Source organism: Andrographis paniculata, unplaced genomic scaffold (assembly GCF_009805555.1).
Source record: "Andrographis paniculata isolate CXL003 unplaced genomic scaffold, ASM980555v1 Contig57END, whole genome shotgun sequence".
Taxonomy (NCBI): domain Eukaryota; kingdom Viridiplantae; phylum Streptophyta; class Magnoliopsida; order Lamiales; family Acanthaceae; genus Andrographis; species Andrographis paniculata.
In genome coordinates, this window is record NW_026137592.1 from 802,630 (window position 1) to 820,072 (window position 17,443).

General features: G+C 41.6%; 5 protein-coding genes and 1 pseudogene across 5 annotated transcripts; 4 read left to right on the plus strand and 2 right to left on the minus strand.

Annotated features, from left to right (window-relative positions):
- Window positions 1-1,604: 1,604 nt before the first annotated feature.
- LOC127257081 (cyclin-A1-1-like) lies at window positions 1,605-5,065 on the plus strand. The gene is made up of 11 exons (XM_051283371.1): window positions 1,605-1,882; window positions 2,694-3,072; window positions 3,159-3,295; window positions 3,387-3,479; window positions 3,572-3,705; window positions 3,794-3,869; window positions 3,947-4,023; window positions 4,116-4,149; window positions 4,243-4,392; window positions 4,467-4,601; window positions 4,693-5,065. Exons 1-11 carry the CDS (start codon window positions 1,664-1,666, stop codon window positions 4,762-4,764), a joined length of 1,506 nt encoding a protein of 501 aa, XP_051139328.1. The 5' UTR covers window positions 1,605-1,663; the 3' UTR covers window positions 4,765-5,065.
- LOC127257080 (uncharacterized) lies at window positions 5,014-7,238 on the minus strand. The gene has a single exon (XM_051283370.1). It carries the CDS (start codon window positions 7,197-7,199, stop codon window positions 5,100-5,102), a length of 2,100 nt encoding a protein of 699 aa, XP_051139327.1. The 5' UTR covers window positions 7,200-7,238; the 3' UTR covers window positions 5,014-5,099.
- Window positions 7,239-8,233: 995 nt separating this feature from the next.
- LOC127257029 (probable receptor-like protein kinase At1g11050) lies at window positions 8,234-8,923 on the plus strand. The gene has a single exon (XM_051283292.1). It carries the CDS (start codon window positions 8,234-8,236, stop codon window positions 8,921-8,923), a length of 690 nt encoding a protein of 229 aa, XP_051139249.1.
- Window positions 8,924-9,010: 87 nt separating this feature from the next.
- Window positions 9,011-9,811, plus strand: LOC127257030 (probable receptor-like protein kinase At1g11050; annotated as a pseudogene).
- Window positions 9,812-9,924: 113 nt separating this feature from the next.
- LOC127257027 (NAD kinase 2, chloroplastic-like) lies at window positions 9,925-13,766 on the plus strand. The gene is made up of 8 exons (XM_051283290.1): window positions 9,925-10,274; window positions 10,374-12,062; window positions 12,216-12,337; window positions 12,425-12,566; window positions 12,653-12,877; window positions 12,958-13,032; window positions 13,192-13,293; window positions 13,382-13,766. Exons 1-8 carry the CDS (start codon window positions 10,035-10,037, stop codon window positions 13,583-13,585), a joined length of 2,799 nt encoding a protein of 932 aa, XP_051139247.1. The 5' UTR covers window positions 9,925-10,034; the 3' UTR covers window positions 13,586-13,766.
- Window positions 13,767-14,036: 270 nt separating this feature from the next.
- Window positions 14,037-15,175, minus strand: LOC127257028 (1-aminocyclopropane-1-carboxylate oxidase 5). The gene is made up of 3 exons (XM_051283291.1): window positions 15,060-15,175; window positions 14,745-14,983; window positions 14,037-14,646 (listed from the first exon to the last, which is right to left on the minus strand). The coding sequence occupies exons 1-3, from the start codon at window positions 15,159-15,161 to the stop codon at window positions 14,037-14,039; spliced, it is 951 nt and encodes a 316-aa protein (XP_051139248.1). The 5' UTR covers window positions 15,162-15,175.
- Window positions 15,176-17,443: the final 2,268 nt, after the last annotated feature.

Consider the following 17,443-nt stretch of genomic DNA (forward strand, 5'->3'; position numbering starts at 1 on the left):
GTGTAATATATTGTAAGTTGTAAGGGTATTTGTAATGTTAGGTATATAGTACACTTACTAAAAAAGAAATAGATACTTTGTTATAGGACAAACTAAAATAGAAAAATGGATACTTTGTTATGAGATGGAGAGAATATTTTTTTTAACCTACTTAATTTTTGTTAGTCACTCTTCATACATTGCTAATTATACACATTAATCAAATTCTCGTATATATCTGTATCTCTCTTATAATTAAGAATTTATATGGAAAAAAAAGAAAAGAAGATGGATCCATTAAAATACAAAACAATTGTTTTTTTTTTTTTTATTTCAATAAAAAAAATTTATTAATTTTGATTCAATTATAAATAATTTTCCAACAGAATGATTTTTGTTTGAAAACAATATATACTTTCAATAGCATTTAATAAAATAGAAAAAACTTTTAAAAATAACAGAATCATACTATAATTTTATTTTTATTTGGTCGAGATTTTCAGGAGTACTCTATGATTTTACCATATCTATTCAATTTAAAAAGCTAAACCTTTGGGGTCTGTTTGATTGTGATTTGAAATGAAATATTAATTTAAATTTTTGTTTAAAAAATATTTTAATTTAATATTTTGTGAGATAAAATACCAATATATTTCTGTTGAAATTGTAAATGGTGAAGAAAATGTTGATTTCAATATGAAATAAAAAATAAAAATAAATAAATAAACTTCATATTAAATATCCTTTAAAAAACCATAATCAATTCCATTAAATACCATAAATAATCCTTCTAATCCTATATATCTAAGGACATTTAAAAAACACAAACATTTAAATGTTAACGTTATATTTGTTACATACACATTTTTGGAAAATTTGACATTATTAAAATGTCACATTAAATACTCAATTTTAAATTCAAAAATTCCAAAAAATCTATCTAAATGAGCCTAAAACATACAAACAAAACACACCCCTAATTATTGATTAAAATCATTGAATCAATTTAGTATTGAATCCAAAGTATCTTTTACAATATTCCAAAATTTATAACATAATTTAGTCCAATTACCATAAGTGTCCGATTTTATTTTTGTAATTTTCTGTGTAGAGACACAGTGAAGTGGAAATTCAAATTTCAAATTTGAAATGAAATTAGTAACCAAACACGTCCTTAAGTTCAGACCATACTCCCAAGCGCATAAGATATGGTCAGTGTTAAAAATGATTTTATGCTGCATAGTAAGTCGGAGGCCATGTTTGGACAAATTTAAAACTGCTTTCCCAAGGTGTAATTCAAATTCGAATTCAAAAATTAACCCTGTGGGCTAACCTCACTGAGCCGTCATCTTCACAGCCAATCACATGCCACGTAGCCTGTTATTCATTGGTCCGTGTCATAAGTTACTGTCACCGCTCGGCGAAAGAATGTGGAAAGGACAGCTCCCTTGTGGGGCCCGCACTGAGCGCTCCTAACGAATATCCATGTCAGATCGGACGGCTCAGATCAATCCGGAATTCAAACCGCATCGCTCGATTTTGCCCGCTTCGAAAGCTACCGTTAGGCGTTATTAAATATCACTTTTCCGCCTCTCTCAGTTTCTTCAATTCTCTCTGAAGATTTTTTTCTGTATAATCTTTCCTTGATTCGAAATTTGAAATTTCTTGCCGTTGCTTAGCGTCAATGGCGAGTGCTACAGGGGCAAGGAGATCGTCGGCAGCGGCGGCGACGTCGTCGTCTTTGGCGAAGCGCCATGCGTCTGCGTCGGAAAATTTTGGAAAAGCGGCGTCGACGGCCGCCGCGGCGAAGAAGCGCCCGGCGCTTGCTAATATTACCAACCAGAGGCATGGATTTGCTTCTGCGACTTCCGTTCGGACGTCTATGCCTGAATCGTCGAAAATGGTACGTGTAGAACGATTGTCCTCTTCGCTTTTTTGTTTTTAGTTTCGGAACCCCATGGATCACGCATGTTTACGCTTATTTGGAATCTAAACAACTGCTGAATGTTTAATTAGTTTTATGAGTAGCGAAGTCGTTTTTGGAATTACCAGTTTTGTGGAAACACTATTCGTGATTTGAGTATTCCATTTTTGGTAATTTTAACCTGTTCTTCTCCCTGTTGGAAGTTGTACCAAATGTTCTACGTTCTTCTTGATCAATGTTATATAGTTTTTTTGTCGAAGGTCTTCCTATATTAAGTTCATTTCCGTTTCCGTCATTTGGATTGAAGTAATCATGTACGGATTCGTTATTTTGAAATGGAACACTATTGTGCACTTTATCTCGTTTTTCCAGGTAGACCTGTTCTTTGATTCTTTCTACTTTTTCTCGTTATAATTGGTTTCGGCAAAGATACCAGCAATGTTGAATTTGTTGGCCGCCTTAAAAACTGCCAGTTTTTAATATAACTACTCATTCTTTTTGCATTGCTTTCTTTAATAAAGGAAAAACAAAAAGCACTGCATGAATTAAATTATTATAATGTAGCAATGGAATGCAGCTAGTGATTAATGACTCAAAGAAATGTAGACTACAAAATGTTTGAAGATTGGTTTATTCGGAATATTTGAGCCTATGAAACATATATGCTGCAAATGATGCCTGTGCCAAAACAGAAATTCGCTAAATCATTATGGAATGCTTAATTGCTTTTCTCTATGGCATTTATTTGGGTTATTATAGCTATGTTGTTGGCCTCAATTGAATTCACCAGGCACCATGCTCTGCTAAAATCGTGAGCATCAAGAAGGGACCTTCAGCTTCCACAAATGCAAGCCTCCCAGGTCCTACTCTGCCACCAACCTCCTTGGTTAAACAGAGCACGGCTCTTGCGAGTAGAGCTACATCATTTCCCAAAAGTGATGCAAAGCTTCCCAAGACTATAGCTGCACCCATCCCCTGCATCAACGTCGATGTCTCTCCTGTTAAATCAGACTCATTATCTGTTTCCATGGACGAGTCTATGTCCACTTGCGATTCGTTGAAGAGTCCAGAAGTTGAGTACATGGATAGCAACGACATTGCAGATGTGAATTCAATCGAACGGAAGGCATCAAACCTGCTCCACATTTCAGATAATATGGAAATTCCAGGTTTGTACATTGTTACCCCTCACTCATTCAATCGGACAGAAGCCACTCTCCTTTCACTTGTTTAACCGAAGTTATGATTCTTGCAGGTAATACATGCAAGCGAGATGTGCTTGCAGTAATCGAATCTGCTGACAAGACTGTAGATGTCGACACTGATATGGACAATCCTCAGCTATGTGCAACCATTGCTTGTGACATTTACAAGCACTTGAGAGCATCTGAGGTTTGTTCTAAAAAGAGAACTTCTCTGTTAGTATTAGTTTTGCAAAGACATTTATCATTTACTAATTTCTGCCCTTCCAATGTAACTTCAGGCAAAGAAAAGGCCATCGACGAATTTTATGGAAAAGATACAAACAGACATAAATTCCAGCATGCGGGCAATTCTCATTGATTGGCTTGTTGAGGTAACTACTGCATATTTTTACACATTTCTAAAAAATTCCCTTAACATATTTGTCAATAAAGAATTGTCTGTCTTAACAATTTTTATCCACAGGTTGCTGAGGAATACAGACTTGTACCTGACACATTATACCTGACAGTTAACTATATAGATCGATATCTTTCTGGAAATGCCATGGATAGGCAAAGATTGCAGTTGCTTGGTGTGGCCTGTATGATGATCGCATCGTAAGATTTGCTATCTCTACATTCCTATCATTTTATATGATCTTGCAGCTCCATATACATTATTGTATGACTTGATGCGTCTTTGCAGAAAATATGAAGAAATTTGTGCCCCCCAAGTGGAAGAGTTTTGCTACATAACAGATAACACATACTTTCGGGAAGAGGTAAACTTTTTGTGAAATTGTTGCACCACTTTTAATTGCTTTTCGCAACACATTTTAAGAAGCTTTGAACTCAACAGGTTCTTCAAATGGAATCCGATGTTTTAAATTACCTGAAATTTGAAATGACTGCTCCTACAACTAAATGCTTCCTGAGGTAACCAACCATTCACTGCATATTATCTCTGCTGGTATTCTTCTTCCATACAAGGTGTCTTAATCTCTGTTGTGTTTAAACTACTTTTGCAGGAGGTTTTTCCGTGCTGCGCAAGGCGTCAACGAGGTACCATCCTCGTCTCTACGACATCACGTTGAACTGATATTTGTTCTTTACTTTGTCAATAAAAAAACTTATCGATTTCGCTCCTCCTTGCAGGCTCCGATGTTGCAATTGGAATGCTTGGCCAACTATATTGCAGAACTTTCGCTCCTCGAGTATAACATGCTCTGCTTTGCACCATCATTAATTGCAGCTTCTTCCATCTTCTTAGCCAAATTTATTCTCCTCCCTTCCAAGAAGCCTTGGGTATGTATATATTTGCAATCAAGAAACTTAGGAATCATCTTATTAGTCATATATTAACACTCTGTTTAATGCAGAATTCCACCCTGAGACATTACACTCTCTACCAGCCCTGCGATCTCCGCGAGTGCGTTTTCGCACTACACGGGCTCTGCTGCAGTAGCGGCAAATCGAGCTTGCCAGCAATTAGGGAGAAGTATAGCCAGCATAAGGTGCACAGGACATGTTAATATATAATGTGTCGTTTGTTATCTGCCGAGGTAGTTTGATCTCTAACGCTAGTTTGTTTTTTTCGTGCATCAGTATAAATTCGTGGCAAAGAAGTTTTGCCCTGCGTCCATACCGATAGAATACTTCCATAACACTTCCATCTAGTCCTCCATTTCTCGATGTCTTTATAACAACATCAAGGATTAGACCGATGACGACGACGACGATATTGAACAAGGATTCATGCCCAAACTCAGGCATTTTAGGGGAAAGATTTCAACCTCAGTTCACCTCTGTTTAGTTCTTGATTTAGCACATTGACACACACACTCTTGTTTCCCCTACAGTCATGTACCGTCCGGTTCCCTCAATTTAGACCTAACACCAGTTTTATATGTACAGCGTTTCTTGCGATTTTACAAAAGGACCACATTTATTGCATCTCTATAAACGGACAACATAATAAGTGCAGTGTGTGCCCAAATTACATAGCCATAAAACTAGTGTTTGTGTTTTTGTATGTGCCCACACTGAACCAGTTTATGCTCGTTATTACCGTTGCTTATCTGCAGCCAATGGCAATCGTCGAACGAGCATTTGGACACTCTCTCAGGCCACTCCACGTCATCAGGGATTGTGTACTTTGGGCTCCAGCTAGGCGTCCCATCCTCGTACGAATTATGGGTCAGCCTCCGAATACCCGACCCGTCAGCTTTTATGACGAATATGTCCCCGTACGGCTGGTATTGGTGCGGGTACGAAATCGGCTCCGCGGATACCCCGGCGTAGTCTGATGTGAGTACAATGTACTTGCTGTCGTGGCTGAACCACGGGTGGTTGGTCCGACCAGCTAGCCCGCTCTGGAGCACCTTCCGGAGTCCCGTACCGTTCGGGTGGATCTTGAACAATTCGAAGCTCCCGCCGCCGGGGTTCTCTCTATCGGAGGCGAATGCGATCCAGTCGCCGTCCGGTGACCAGTTGCACATTGTGTCGGTCCATGGACCGTTCGTGAGCCGGTGCAGACCGGCCGGCTCGCCCTCCAATGCGTCCATGATGTAGAGGTTTTTGTGCCCCGAGCGGCCCGACCGGAACACGATACACTTGCCGTCCGGCGACGGCGAGGGGAATGCGTTGTTTGCGCCGCCGCGGCTGAGCTGCTTTGGGGAGGGGTGGTCGTCGTCGACGTTGATGGAAATTACGTCGACCTCCGTGCTCTCGGCGGCGAAGGTCGGGCCGGTGCTTGTGTAAACGACGCCGTTTCGTTTCCAGTCCCAGGCGGTGGCGAAGGCGGTTTGGCTGAAAATCTCCCGCACGCCCGACCCGTCACTGTTCATCACGAACAGACCCGGGGACTTAACGAAGGCGATCCGGCTGCCGTCCGGCGAGTAAGACGGGTACGATCCGTCGATCCGGAATAAGGAAGTGTGCGGCAACGGACTACGGATATTCTCTAAGACTAACTTACTGCCGTTCGCGTCGCCGGAGGCGCCCCGGCACCGGTGGTACCCGACCCAGGTGGAGTCGGGTGAGAGAAACGGGTTGTAATGGTGGGCGTTTGGGTTAACAGATTGGGTCAGTGGAGTAAACCTTTTCGATACGACGTCGTATAATTCAATATGGCGGTATTCGGATCCGGGTCGTCGGGTCGCTACCGCGATGAAGCTCTTATTAAGTGCGGAAGCTTCTGGTGTGAACGCGTGAATACCCGGCGGAGTGACTCGCTGAGTCACTACCGAGTCGACACCGAGTCCGGTGTCTATAGTCGCTCGGAAAACGCTCCACCAACCGTCGTCGCATTTTCTGTGGAAATACAGTGTGGAATCGTCCCCCCAACTCGGCCACCCGCCGTGCTCGACTATTTTAACCCGGTTCGAACCGTCCCGAGTCAGGAACACATAAATATCCGTTCCGAGTTCCGCCACGTCGCCGGTCCAACCGGTCTCCCCGTACGAAGCGACCGCCGTCCAGACTCCCGACGGCGACACGGCGGGGCTGAAATCCGCCGCCCCTCGCGGCGTCAGCCTCCGTGTCGATCTAGTCGGCAGGTGAGTCGAGTATACCGCAGTCCAACTCGTCCTTGGCTTGCCGGAATTCTCGTGAGTCGAGACGTAAATTAAATGATTCCCAACCAGACTCGGCTTATCCTTCATCGATACCTGGCCGCCGGAGACTTCGTCGCCGGCGATTAGCGTCTGAACCCTAGCTGATCCAGTTTCAACTTCCAGCATAGACCTCGACCTCCCGAGGCGAGGTAACGCGCCGTAGAGCGCGTCAAGGAATATCTCCGATCCTCCGTTGCGCTCCGTGACGTAGACAAGGTACGCCGCGGCGTCGGATCGGTCCGGTAGGGTAGGAAGCATCGAGACCGACGACGGCGACGGAAAGTAGCCATTGAAATTGACAGACTTACCATCGGTGAGGCGGATTTCCTTCGAATTTCCGGAAGTAGAGAGAGCGTAGATGTCGAAGGCGTAGCTTGTTCTTCCCACTGTGGCGAAGGCTATGGAGGCTCCACCGTCGCCGGCGGCAGCCTCGGAAAGTGAAAGCGATGGAATTAGGAAATTGAAGATGATGAAACAGGTAATTTGAATGGATTTCATCCTGCTGATAGACGAGATGATGAAAAAAAAAAAAAAAAATTGGGGCTTTTTTGGTGGAATCAATTTGGGGTTTATAGAGAGTGAGGTAGCAAGGAGTGGCGATATTTTGACTGGAACCTTGGAGTGCGTTCCTTGGATTTTTTTTTTTTTAAATCTGAAAATTATTATTTTAAAAATATACAGTATTAATTATTTTCATAAAATATTAATTAAAATATTTTTTAAAAAAAATTTAAATAAATATATATTTTAAGTCAATTAAAACCATAACTAAGTCAAATGCTGATGTTTTGTTTATTGTGTTCTTTGGAATATTTTTGGATTATTCACTAACAATAATAGTAATTATGTAAATATATAATATTAAATAAATATTTTCAATTTTGTTTCTTAAATTAACCAACGGTGTGGATCATATCCGGCCTTGTGCGCCGGGACCCACCAATATCATGACTCATTGTGCGCCTTGTTTTGGATTATTCTTATTATTATTTTCCAACCATTATCCAAAATAAATGGTTATCAAAACAATGCAATTAGTGGTGTATTCTCGAACCTTTTACCATTTATAAAATTGAGTTTGTATGCTAAAGTTTTTTTTTTTTTTTCAATTCGATTTTGAACATATATATTTTAAAATTAATATTCAATATAAAATATTATTTTTAAATTAAATACGATTTTTTATAGCTTCGCATAAAAAAAATTTCAAATAAAAACACAAACGAAACAGTCGAATATGAAGGTTTCGCCGGCGACATTACACAAGCATGGCCTTAATTGAAAATGACGTGGAATAGTTTCCAATAATTTACCACATTTTAAAATGGGCTTTTAAGATAGACCCTAAAGGCCCAATAACAAAAAGGCCATCATTCGGCCCATTTATTTCTAGAGCCCAAACAGCCCATTTTACTTCAAACTGTCAAAACCTTAAGGGCAATGGCGCACTCCGAGCTGCCAAAATTGATCTTCAATGGAGTCCCCAATTCAATTCCTCAACCCTCACCCATCCTTCTCTGATCGTCGCAGAAATGGCCATTTCCAAAACCCTAATTTTCCTCTTCTTCTTCCACCGTTCCACCGAAAATGAATTTTCCGATCCCAATCCGCCATGTCCGATCGACTTCGCCTACGTCTCCTCCTTCGCATGGCCCACCGCCCTCTGCCTCGCGCCGCCGCAGCGCAGCTGCTGCCAGACTCTCCGCAGCCTCTTCGGCATGGGCCTCGCCGACCGCCTCCGCCGGACCTCCCAATTCTACCTCCCCGACGCCGCCACTTCCTCCTCCTGCCTCGCCGGATTCTGCCACAAGCTCGCCGCGATTTCCACCCCCGCCGCCGCCGTCTTCCCCACTTGCTTCAACGACACCGCCGAATTCGCCGGAATCCTCTCCCACACCGATTGTCACCGCCGCGTCCCCAAATCAATCCCAATTAAATCCTCCTGCAATGGCGACCTCTCCGGCCAGGCATCCTACGCCGCCGCCATTGCCGACGATTTCGGCCCACAAGACGTCCGATCCGCCGCCTGCATATTAGGCCTGCCGGTGGTCAACAAACCCTCCGGCGGCACCACCACCTACAAACGCCGCCTCATTTTCTCCCTCACTTTCAGCTCATTAGCTTCAATTCAAACAATCCTAATCCTCCTGTTAATTTACAGACATTGTAAGGAGAAGAGAAACGCCGTCACCGGAGATCATCTCCAAAACGAACGGCTCTGATTTCGCCAGAGATCATCTCGAAATGAACGGCCCCGATTTCGCCAACAAGGAGGCGGAGATCATCTCAATTCCAACAGCCGCCGGAGATACCTCATCTACGACTACATGTCGAACGGCAGCCTCGACAAACACATTTTCGGACACCGTTTAACGTGGCCGCAGCGTAAGAGCATAATCCTCGACGTCGCCAACGGGCTAAGCTACCTACATTACGGGATCAAGCCGGCAATATACCACCGCAACGTAAAAAGGCTACGAACATACTCCTTGACGCCAACATGAATGCAAAAGCCGCCGATTTCGGGTTGGTGAAGCAAATCGACAATTATGCCGATGGGCTATCGCACCTACCGACGCGCGTCGCCGGAACGCATGGATATCTCGCTCCGGAATATGCTCTTTATGGGCAACTGACTGAGAAGAGTGACGTGTACAGCTTCGGAGTTGAGCTCTCGAGCCATCTGAGCCGTCGAAAATTCTGCTCGCGGATCGAGTTTGGGGCTTGATCAAGTCGGGAAGAGTTGAGGATGTCTTCCATGAGTCGATCAGGGAGGATGGACCTAAAGCAGTCATGGCACGCTTCGTGCACGTGGGGATCCTCTGCGCTCACGTGATGGTCGCCCTCCGGCCGACCATCGCCGAAATCCCGCCGTTGCCGGACCGGCTATTGCCGCTTTCTTATAATGTAATGAACATGGAGTCTTGTAACAGCTTGTTTTCTGATAGGGATTGAAAATTACTGTTCCATTGATCGGGTTTTCAAGATTTTCGAAAACTTTTGGATAAATTTGACAAGCACCAAGATTGTGTCCATGGAAATATGCAGTCATGAAGAAGTTGTTTTTAATTTTCTTGCAAGAATTGTCAATCCCGACCCTGCCCCATCGTGTTTTGTCCGATTTGATTGTGTCCACACAAATGAATTTCTTGGTTCGATTTATCCAGAAGATATGAATTTTATTTTATTTATAAAAAAAAAATTAATTTGTGGGGAATATATAAACTGACCGTATGCAACAAATTGGGGATTCTGTTTGTGGATTAGGATTTGGGCGATTAGTAGTTGGAGCAGGGCGCCGGCGGTTAATTTGATGGTTGCGTCTGCGGCGGCATGGCGGCGGCGGCGCGGTGTGTTTCGAGCAATTATCATTGCTTGTGTCACTTTCAGACGAATCGAGCGCTCTGTGCGCCTTCCTTTTGTCGTCTGTTGAGTTGCGTGGAGGTTTCCGGCCATGGTTTAGGGTTTTTGTTGCAGAAATGGAAGGGGAACCGGGGACGACGTCGTTTCAGGCTTGTCGTCGCTGCTCAGCTCTCCAGCTCCTTGTCGGTCAACATCGGCTTGGATTCTCAGGTTAATATCAATTTCTCTGTCGATTTTTCCGATTGCAGTTGGATTGGTAAATTCGATTGAATCCGTAGCCCTAAATTTGGCTTGTTTGTTTATTCGAAGAGTGTTTATTCCAACGATACGTCCAATTGGCCGTCGGCCGGACCTCTGCCGGGGGACATTGCTGAGCTCGAGGCTTACTGCAGAATATTCCGGGCGGCAGAGCGGTTCCACAATTCGTTGATGGATGCGCTCTGCAATCCGGTCACCGGAGAGTGCAGCGTCACGTACGATGTTCCGTCGGAGGATAAACCTATGCTGGAGGACAAAATCGTCTCCGTTCTCGGCTGCATGGTTTGCCTTCTCAACAAAGGTCGGGAGGACATCCTGTTAGGGCGTTCCTCGATAATGCATTTGTTTCGCGACTTAGATAAATCCGCCATGGATGATTCCCTCCCTCCGCTCGCAAATTTCAGATCCGAGATGAAGAGTTACTGCGAGAGCTTGCACGTTGCACTCGAGAATTATCTGCTCCCCGGCGACGATCGAAGCTTGAACGTTTGGAGAAAGCTGCAGAGATTGAAGAATGTGTGTTATGATTCCGGATTTCCTCGCGGCGAAGGTCAGCCCTGCCAAACGCTGTTGGCGAATTGGAACGCCGTTTACGAAGGAGCTCCACCGGAAAACATGGAGGTTGTGTTTTGGAAGGGCGGACAGGTGACGGAGGAAAGCTTGGCGTGGCTTCTGTCGAAAGGCTTCCGAACAGTGATCGATCTTAGAGCAGAAACTGTGAAGGATAACTTTTACGAAACTGCTTTGAATGAAGCTGTTTCTTGCGGTAACATAGAAGTAGTTAAGCTTCCGATTGAAGTTGGGACGGTTCCGTCAATGGCGCAGGTCGTGCAGTTTGCTGCATTGGTTGCGGATCCGAGGAGAAAGCCGATATACGTACACAGCAAAGAAGGAAAAAAGAGGACTGCTTCGATGATATCTAGGTGGAGGCAATACATGGAGCGCGCGGCGTTGGATAGAAGAGATTCTGATTTTAGTAAGAACTTCGACGAAGGTAAATCATCGGAGTATGTGAATGGATCAGTATCCCAAGAATCCGATAAGTCGTTTAGTTCGACGCGAGGTGTTGATGAAGGGGGCGATGCCATAGCGGACGATGAAGATGATAAGATGGCTTCTGCTAATGAAGGAGTTGAGTCGAATTTTGATTACGATTACAATTTGAAGCCCCTGGATTCGCAACTGCCTCCTCTTGATGTTTTCTCCAGAAAGGAAATGTCGGATTTTGTAAAGAATAAGAAAGTTTCGCCCGCGACATTCTTCACTTATGAACGGAAAAGATTGGACATGTTATCCGATTTACGGTACAAGGATAATAGATCTGTCTTGAAGAAAGAATCTGTCTCCGATGTTGAGGAAAAGATTGTCGAGGTTGCCCCTATCGGCACGAATGGATTGTATCAGGATCCTTCCATTCTTTTTAGCCCTATGAATCGAAATGCTGCTGCTGGACAGAATGGCAAGAGGTACACCTCTTCGGATGATGAGAACTTGGACATTATCGAGGGGGATATGTGTGCTTCGGCAACTGGTGTTGTGAGAGTTCAGTCGAGGAAGAAAGCAGAGATGTTCTTGGTAAGAACTGACGGATTTTCGTGCACTAGAGAAAAAGTTAGGGAGTCGTCTCTGGCGTTCACTCATCCCAGCACTCAGCAGCAGATGCTTCTGTGGAAATCGACGCCAAAGACTGTGTTGTTGTTAAAGAAGCTCGGCAAAGAACTCATCGAAGAAGCGAAAGAGGTGCGCCATTCTTTGAAATATGTTAGAACTTTGTTAGAACTTTCCCTTATGTTCATTATGTGTTTATCTTATGGTCAATACTCAATAGTTGTCGAAATGGAGTGTGCTTTTGGATGTGTAAACTCTTTGAATGTTGTTTATACGGTTACACAGGTTGCGACGTTCTTGCATCACCAAGAGAAAATGAATGTTCTAGTTGAGCCTGATGTTCATGATCTTTTTGCTAGGATTCCGGGTTTTGGATTTGTACAAACGTTCTATAATCAAGATACGAGGTGATCGAGCTTTCGGCTTTTGAGTTTTTTATTTCTTTGTCGAAGCTTTTTTAGGTGAGGGAAGTACTAATTCGATCCGTATTGCAGCGACCTCCATGAGAGGGTTGATCTTGTAGCTTGCTTGGGAGGAGACGGCGTTATCCTCCACGCTTCAAATTTATTCAAAGGTGCCGTTCCTCCTGTTGTTTCATTTAATCTTGGATCCCTAGGGTTCCTCACTTCGCATACCGTACGTTCTTTTTCCTCAACCTGTGATGATCATTATTCGAGCTTGTAGAAAAGATCTCTCCCTGAATCCCGTCTTGCTACTTTCAGTTCAACGATTACAAGAACGATTTACGACAAGTGATCCACGGGAACAACACCATTGATGGAGTCTACATTACTTTGAGAATGCGGCTCCACTGCGAAATATTCAGAAACGGTAAAGCCATGCCCGGCAAGATATTCGATGTTCTCAACGAAATCGTAGTTGATCGTGGTTCCAATCCGTATCTTTCGAAAATTGAATGCTATGAACACGATCGCCTCATAACCAAGGTACGGTGGTTCACCAACGAAAATTTTCGATTAAACATTCGTTATACCTGAATAATTTTTGTTTCGTTTTTTGTCGAAAGGTTCAAGGTGATGGAGTTATTGTCGCCACCCCAACTGGAAGTACAGCCTATTCCACCGCAGCGGGAGGTTCGATGGTAAGATTCTGTATTCATTAAATTTCCGGGGCCAATGCTAGCATAATATAGGATTGTCTGTGTGAAGTTCGGATTGCCCTTCACGCTCAATCTTTAATCCGAGCTCGTCCTATCGAAAAACAGTCAATATTATGAAAAAGTAGCTGCTTTCATATGCAGGTCCATCCTAATGTTCCGTGTATGCTCTTCACGCCGATCTGCCCGCACTCGCTCTCGTTTAGGCCTGTCATCCTTCCAGACTCTGCTCGTCTCGAATTGAAGGTAACTAATACGTTCTGCTCGGAATCCGTCGAAAGTTTCCAGCATTGTGTGCTTGTACATTGTTCTGACATTGTATTCGACCGGGCAGATCCCGGAGGATGCGCGGAGCAACGCCTGGGTCTCCTTTGACGGGAAGCGGCGGCAGCAGCTCTCGCGGGGAGACTCTGTCCGAATATGCATGAGCCAACACCCGCTCCCGACTGTCAACAAGGCTGATCAAACCGGCGACTGGTTTCGAAGCCTTGTTCGTTGCTTGAATTGGAACGAAAGGCTCGAGCAGAAGGCCCTTTGATCGCTGGCTCAATCGCCACGCACTGATCGAGAGATACGTATACTTCCCCTTCATTCATACATACATATATATATATATACACATCACTGTACAGTTTACATAGCTGCTCACATGAGAACTAGCTGTAATAATAATCTGTACATTCATGATAGCTTTTCGAACCACCTTAAAAATTCTCGGATGATCGGCGTAACTAAAAGCTTATATACCCTTAGAAAAGTCGATCATCTTAAGGTTGTTGCGCACTTTCTTTTAGGTGAAATAGTTGTTCGATAGACAGAAGAAGACTAGGAGAAACATAAGCCCAACAAAGCAATTTTGCTTTGGGGATTGATTCAACAAACCAAAACTCCAATAATAAATAAATAGGAAAAAATAAAAATAAAGATCGAACCTTTATGACTATATAGTACACATTTTAGAGTAGCGCTGTAGAAAAACACCTTAAAGATTACATTGCTTTAACAGCTTGGAATCTTGGCTCTTTAGGGAGGAATTTTTGCTCAGCATAGACAGACATATAATCCCCAAAAACAAACTTGGGGTACTTTGTCTGATTCTCCTCCTCCTCTTCCTCTTTTTCGGCGACAACGATGGGCGCGGGCTCGATCATTGCGTCGAACGACGGATTGTAGAACGAGGCGATCGACCTCCTAGTGGCGTCGGGCGAGGCCAAGACCCGATGCCAGACGCTCTTGTACCTCCCGTTGCTCAACACCTCGATCTGATCGCCGGTGTTGACGACGATAGCGTTCTTGAGAGGCTGGACATCGATCCACACCCCGTCTTTCAAGATTTGGAGGCCGCTGACCTCGTCGTCTTGGAAGAGTAGGATGACGCCGCCGGCGTCGGTGTGGGCGCGGAGCCCGCTGACCTTGTCAGGGCGGGGGCAGGGCGGGTAGTGGCTGACCTTAGTCCCGAAAAAGGCGCCGTCATCGCCCTTCCCGGCGGTGAAGGCGTTGTTGATGTAGCCTCGCGGAAGCCCGAGGTTCTCGTCCATTACTTCCATGACTTTGATCGCGAGTTTCTTGAGCTCCGCTCGATACTCCTTCATCGTCTCCCTGTCATCGTCGTTTTTTTATTTTTTATTTATCGAAGATTACGAAATTAGAACCGATAGTTAGGGGGAAAAAGATTTTAGAAGAAGATCGATCCTTACTCGAAAGCAGGGGTTTCGGACGGCCATTGATGGATATTGTCGTCGGAGAGGAGGAAAACGTCCTCCCAATCGACATTGTCGATGCGGTCGACGTCGTTCTTGGTGCGTAGCAAGTCGTCGAGGAGTTTGACGGGGGCGGAGTCACGGAAGAAGGCCGGCTCCCGGTGCTGTTTGTAGCAATGTGATGCTACTTTCTTTACCTTCTCCAGCAGCTCCTTATTTATCCCGTGGTTGATCAGCTGCCATTGATGAATCAAAAGAAAACGACGATTAGATCGCGATCGAGCGATTTTGATCGAAAAATGAAGAACTTACCTGAAAGAATCCCCAATGCTGGCAGCAATGGGCGATGAGGGCTAAAGTGTTGGGTCTTTCGGGTCCATGGAGTTTGGAGAAATCAATGACTGGAATTGCCATGGATGCTCTGCTTCTGAAGCTTTTGAGGGTTTAAGTGCTGTTGATGATGATGATGAGTGGTACGGAGTGTTGGGGATGGTGATCTCTATTTATAGTAGTGAGTTAATTGGTTAACTATGGTTAACTATGGTTAATGGTTGTGTTGTATACCGGGGTTATTGGAATACACACCACCTTAACCATGGTTATATATATATATATATATATTGAATAATTTGATTAGAGGGGCATGAGTTTGACAGCCGTTGGAAGTCATGCAAAGGACGGTGGGATTATCTTATTTAATCCCCCTCATAACATATGTGTATTAAAATAATCTAGTTAACAAATTCAAAATTAAAATTAATATTATAATATTAAATCATAGTAAAAAAAATTACTATATCATAATGATTTCATGATCTTATCTCCAATTCTCCAAACTTCAAGCTTGTAGGAACGAACTTTTTTTTTTTTCAATTAAAAAAAAAAAAAAAAAAAAAGAAGAAGAAGAAGAAGAAAGAAGGAGATGTTAGAATCTAGTTGAGAATTTTACTTTTAACTTAAAAGTTTTTATCGACTTTGAGCTCTTAGAGAATTATTATGATGTTTGTTTGTTTGTTTTTCTGATTAAAGTCTACTTAAGGCTCAATTCACATAACACTTATAGCTAAACATCCTTAATGTGATGTGATCATATGATTGGGATGGAATGAATAGGATATGTTTCTTTCGATAAGGTTTGGAAAAGAAATTAATTTGAATTTGGTATTAAAATAATATACAATAAAATATTTTATGAAAAAAAATATATATATATTTTTTGAAAAACGCAAAATTCAAATAATAAAAATTTAAATTTTTGCGTACAAAGGTTCACATAATATAATAATATTAATAATAGTAAAATGAGGTTCCATTATCTATTATTTTGAATATGGCACCAAGTAGACATAGTATAATCCTCCCTCCCTCCATTGATATGTAAAGATTATTTATCTTTATAACATATAAAATTAAAATAAATAAGTATAAATAAGAAGGTATTTGTAATATATAGAGAAGTCCATATGTACTAAAAAGAAGAAAAAAAATGAATATTTGGACAATAAAAAAATGAGGAAACATATACTTACCAAATAGAGGGAATGAATGTGAAATAAAAGGTATTAAAGTTAAGTGAATAGTTTGAAATTTAAGGTGATTAGGTGTTATTTACTACTACTAATTAATAATGCTGAGAAATTTAAAAAAACAAAAAATAAAAGAATTATGTAATAGATGGATATTCCAATAAAAGTGAGCTGTTACAGTTAGTATTTATTTGTTTATTTATTGGCAGAAAATGAGAGTAAGATAGGATAGGTACTAATTAATTTTGCTGTTACAGGTAATTCTGCTGTCCCAATTAACAACATATTTAATCATCAACACTATTTTATTAATAATAATAATAATAATAATAATAATAATATGTTGATTGATTGATTTGTACTGGCCAGGTACTTTCTTTCTACTGATCCAATTATTTAGCCATAAATTTCGAATAATTAGTTAATAGTATTTAATAATAATGATGTAGTTGGCAGGGAGGGGAGGGGAGCATGCACGTAAAGGTACATCCATACGTGTCTGCACTCTGCCTAGTTGACTTCTTCACTTTTTTTTAATTCTAATTTATTTATTTATATTATCGTTCACTCCAATTAACTTAACTAATTAACTATCACCATCTTACACCTCTACTCCAATCATCTTAATAATAATAATAATAATAGTTTATATATATAATTGGAGATTGTATATTATTCTCCATCTGGAATAATTATACTACTCTTGTCCATATTGCCGTTTATTTTACTTTTTTTTGTTTCATATCTGATGTTACTTTCTTTTTTTTAAAAAATGATTATACACTTTAATTTCATTTTAAATTTTTTTATTTTATAATTTTCTAAATTTTAATTAGACTGATTAGTTATCTTAATCTTAATCTATAATTATTTATATTATAGAATAATTATTTTTTCTAATACATTTTTAATTATCTACTAATTATATTTATCTTAAATTCTCTCGTGTACAGTCTGGACACGGTATATGGGATGGAGGAAGTATGTTGTTTAAGTAGTTTTTTTTTTTTTAAGAAAATTTATTAAAAATAATAAAAATGGGATTGAATAAGGAAAAAAAAGTAATGACAAATGAAATTATTTATTCAAAATAGAAATAATAAAAATATAAATAGATAAATTATTTATTATACATTAATTATGCATAAATTTAGCATGCCATAATTATTC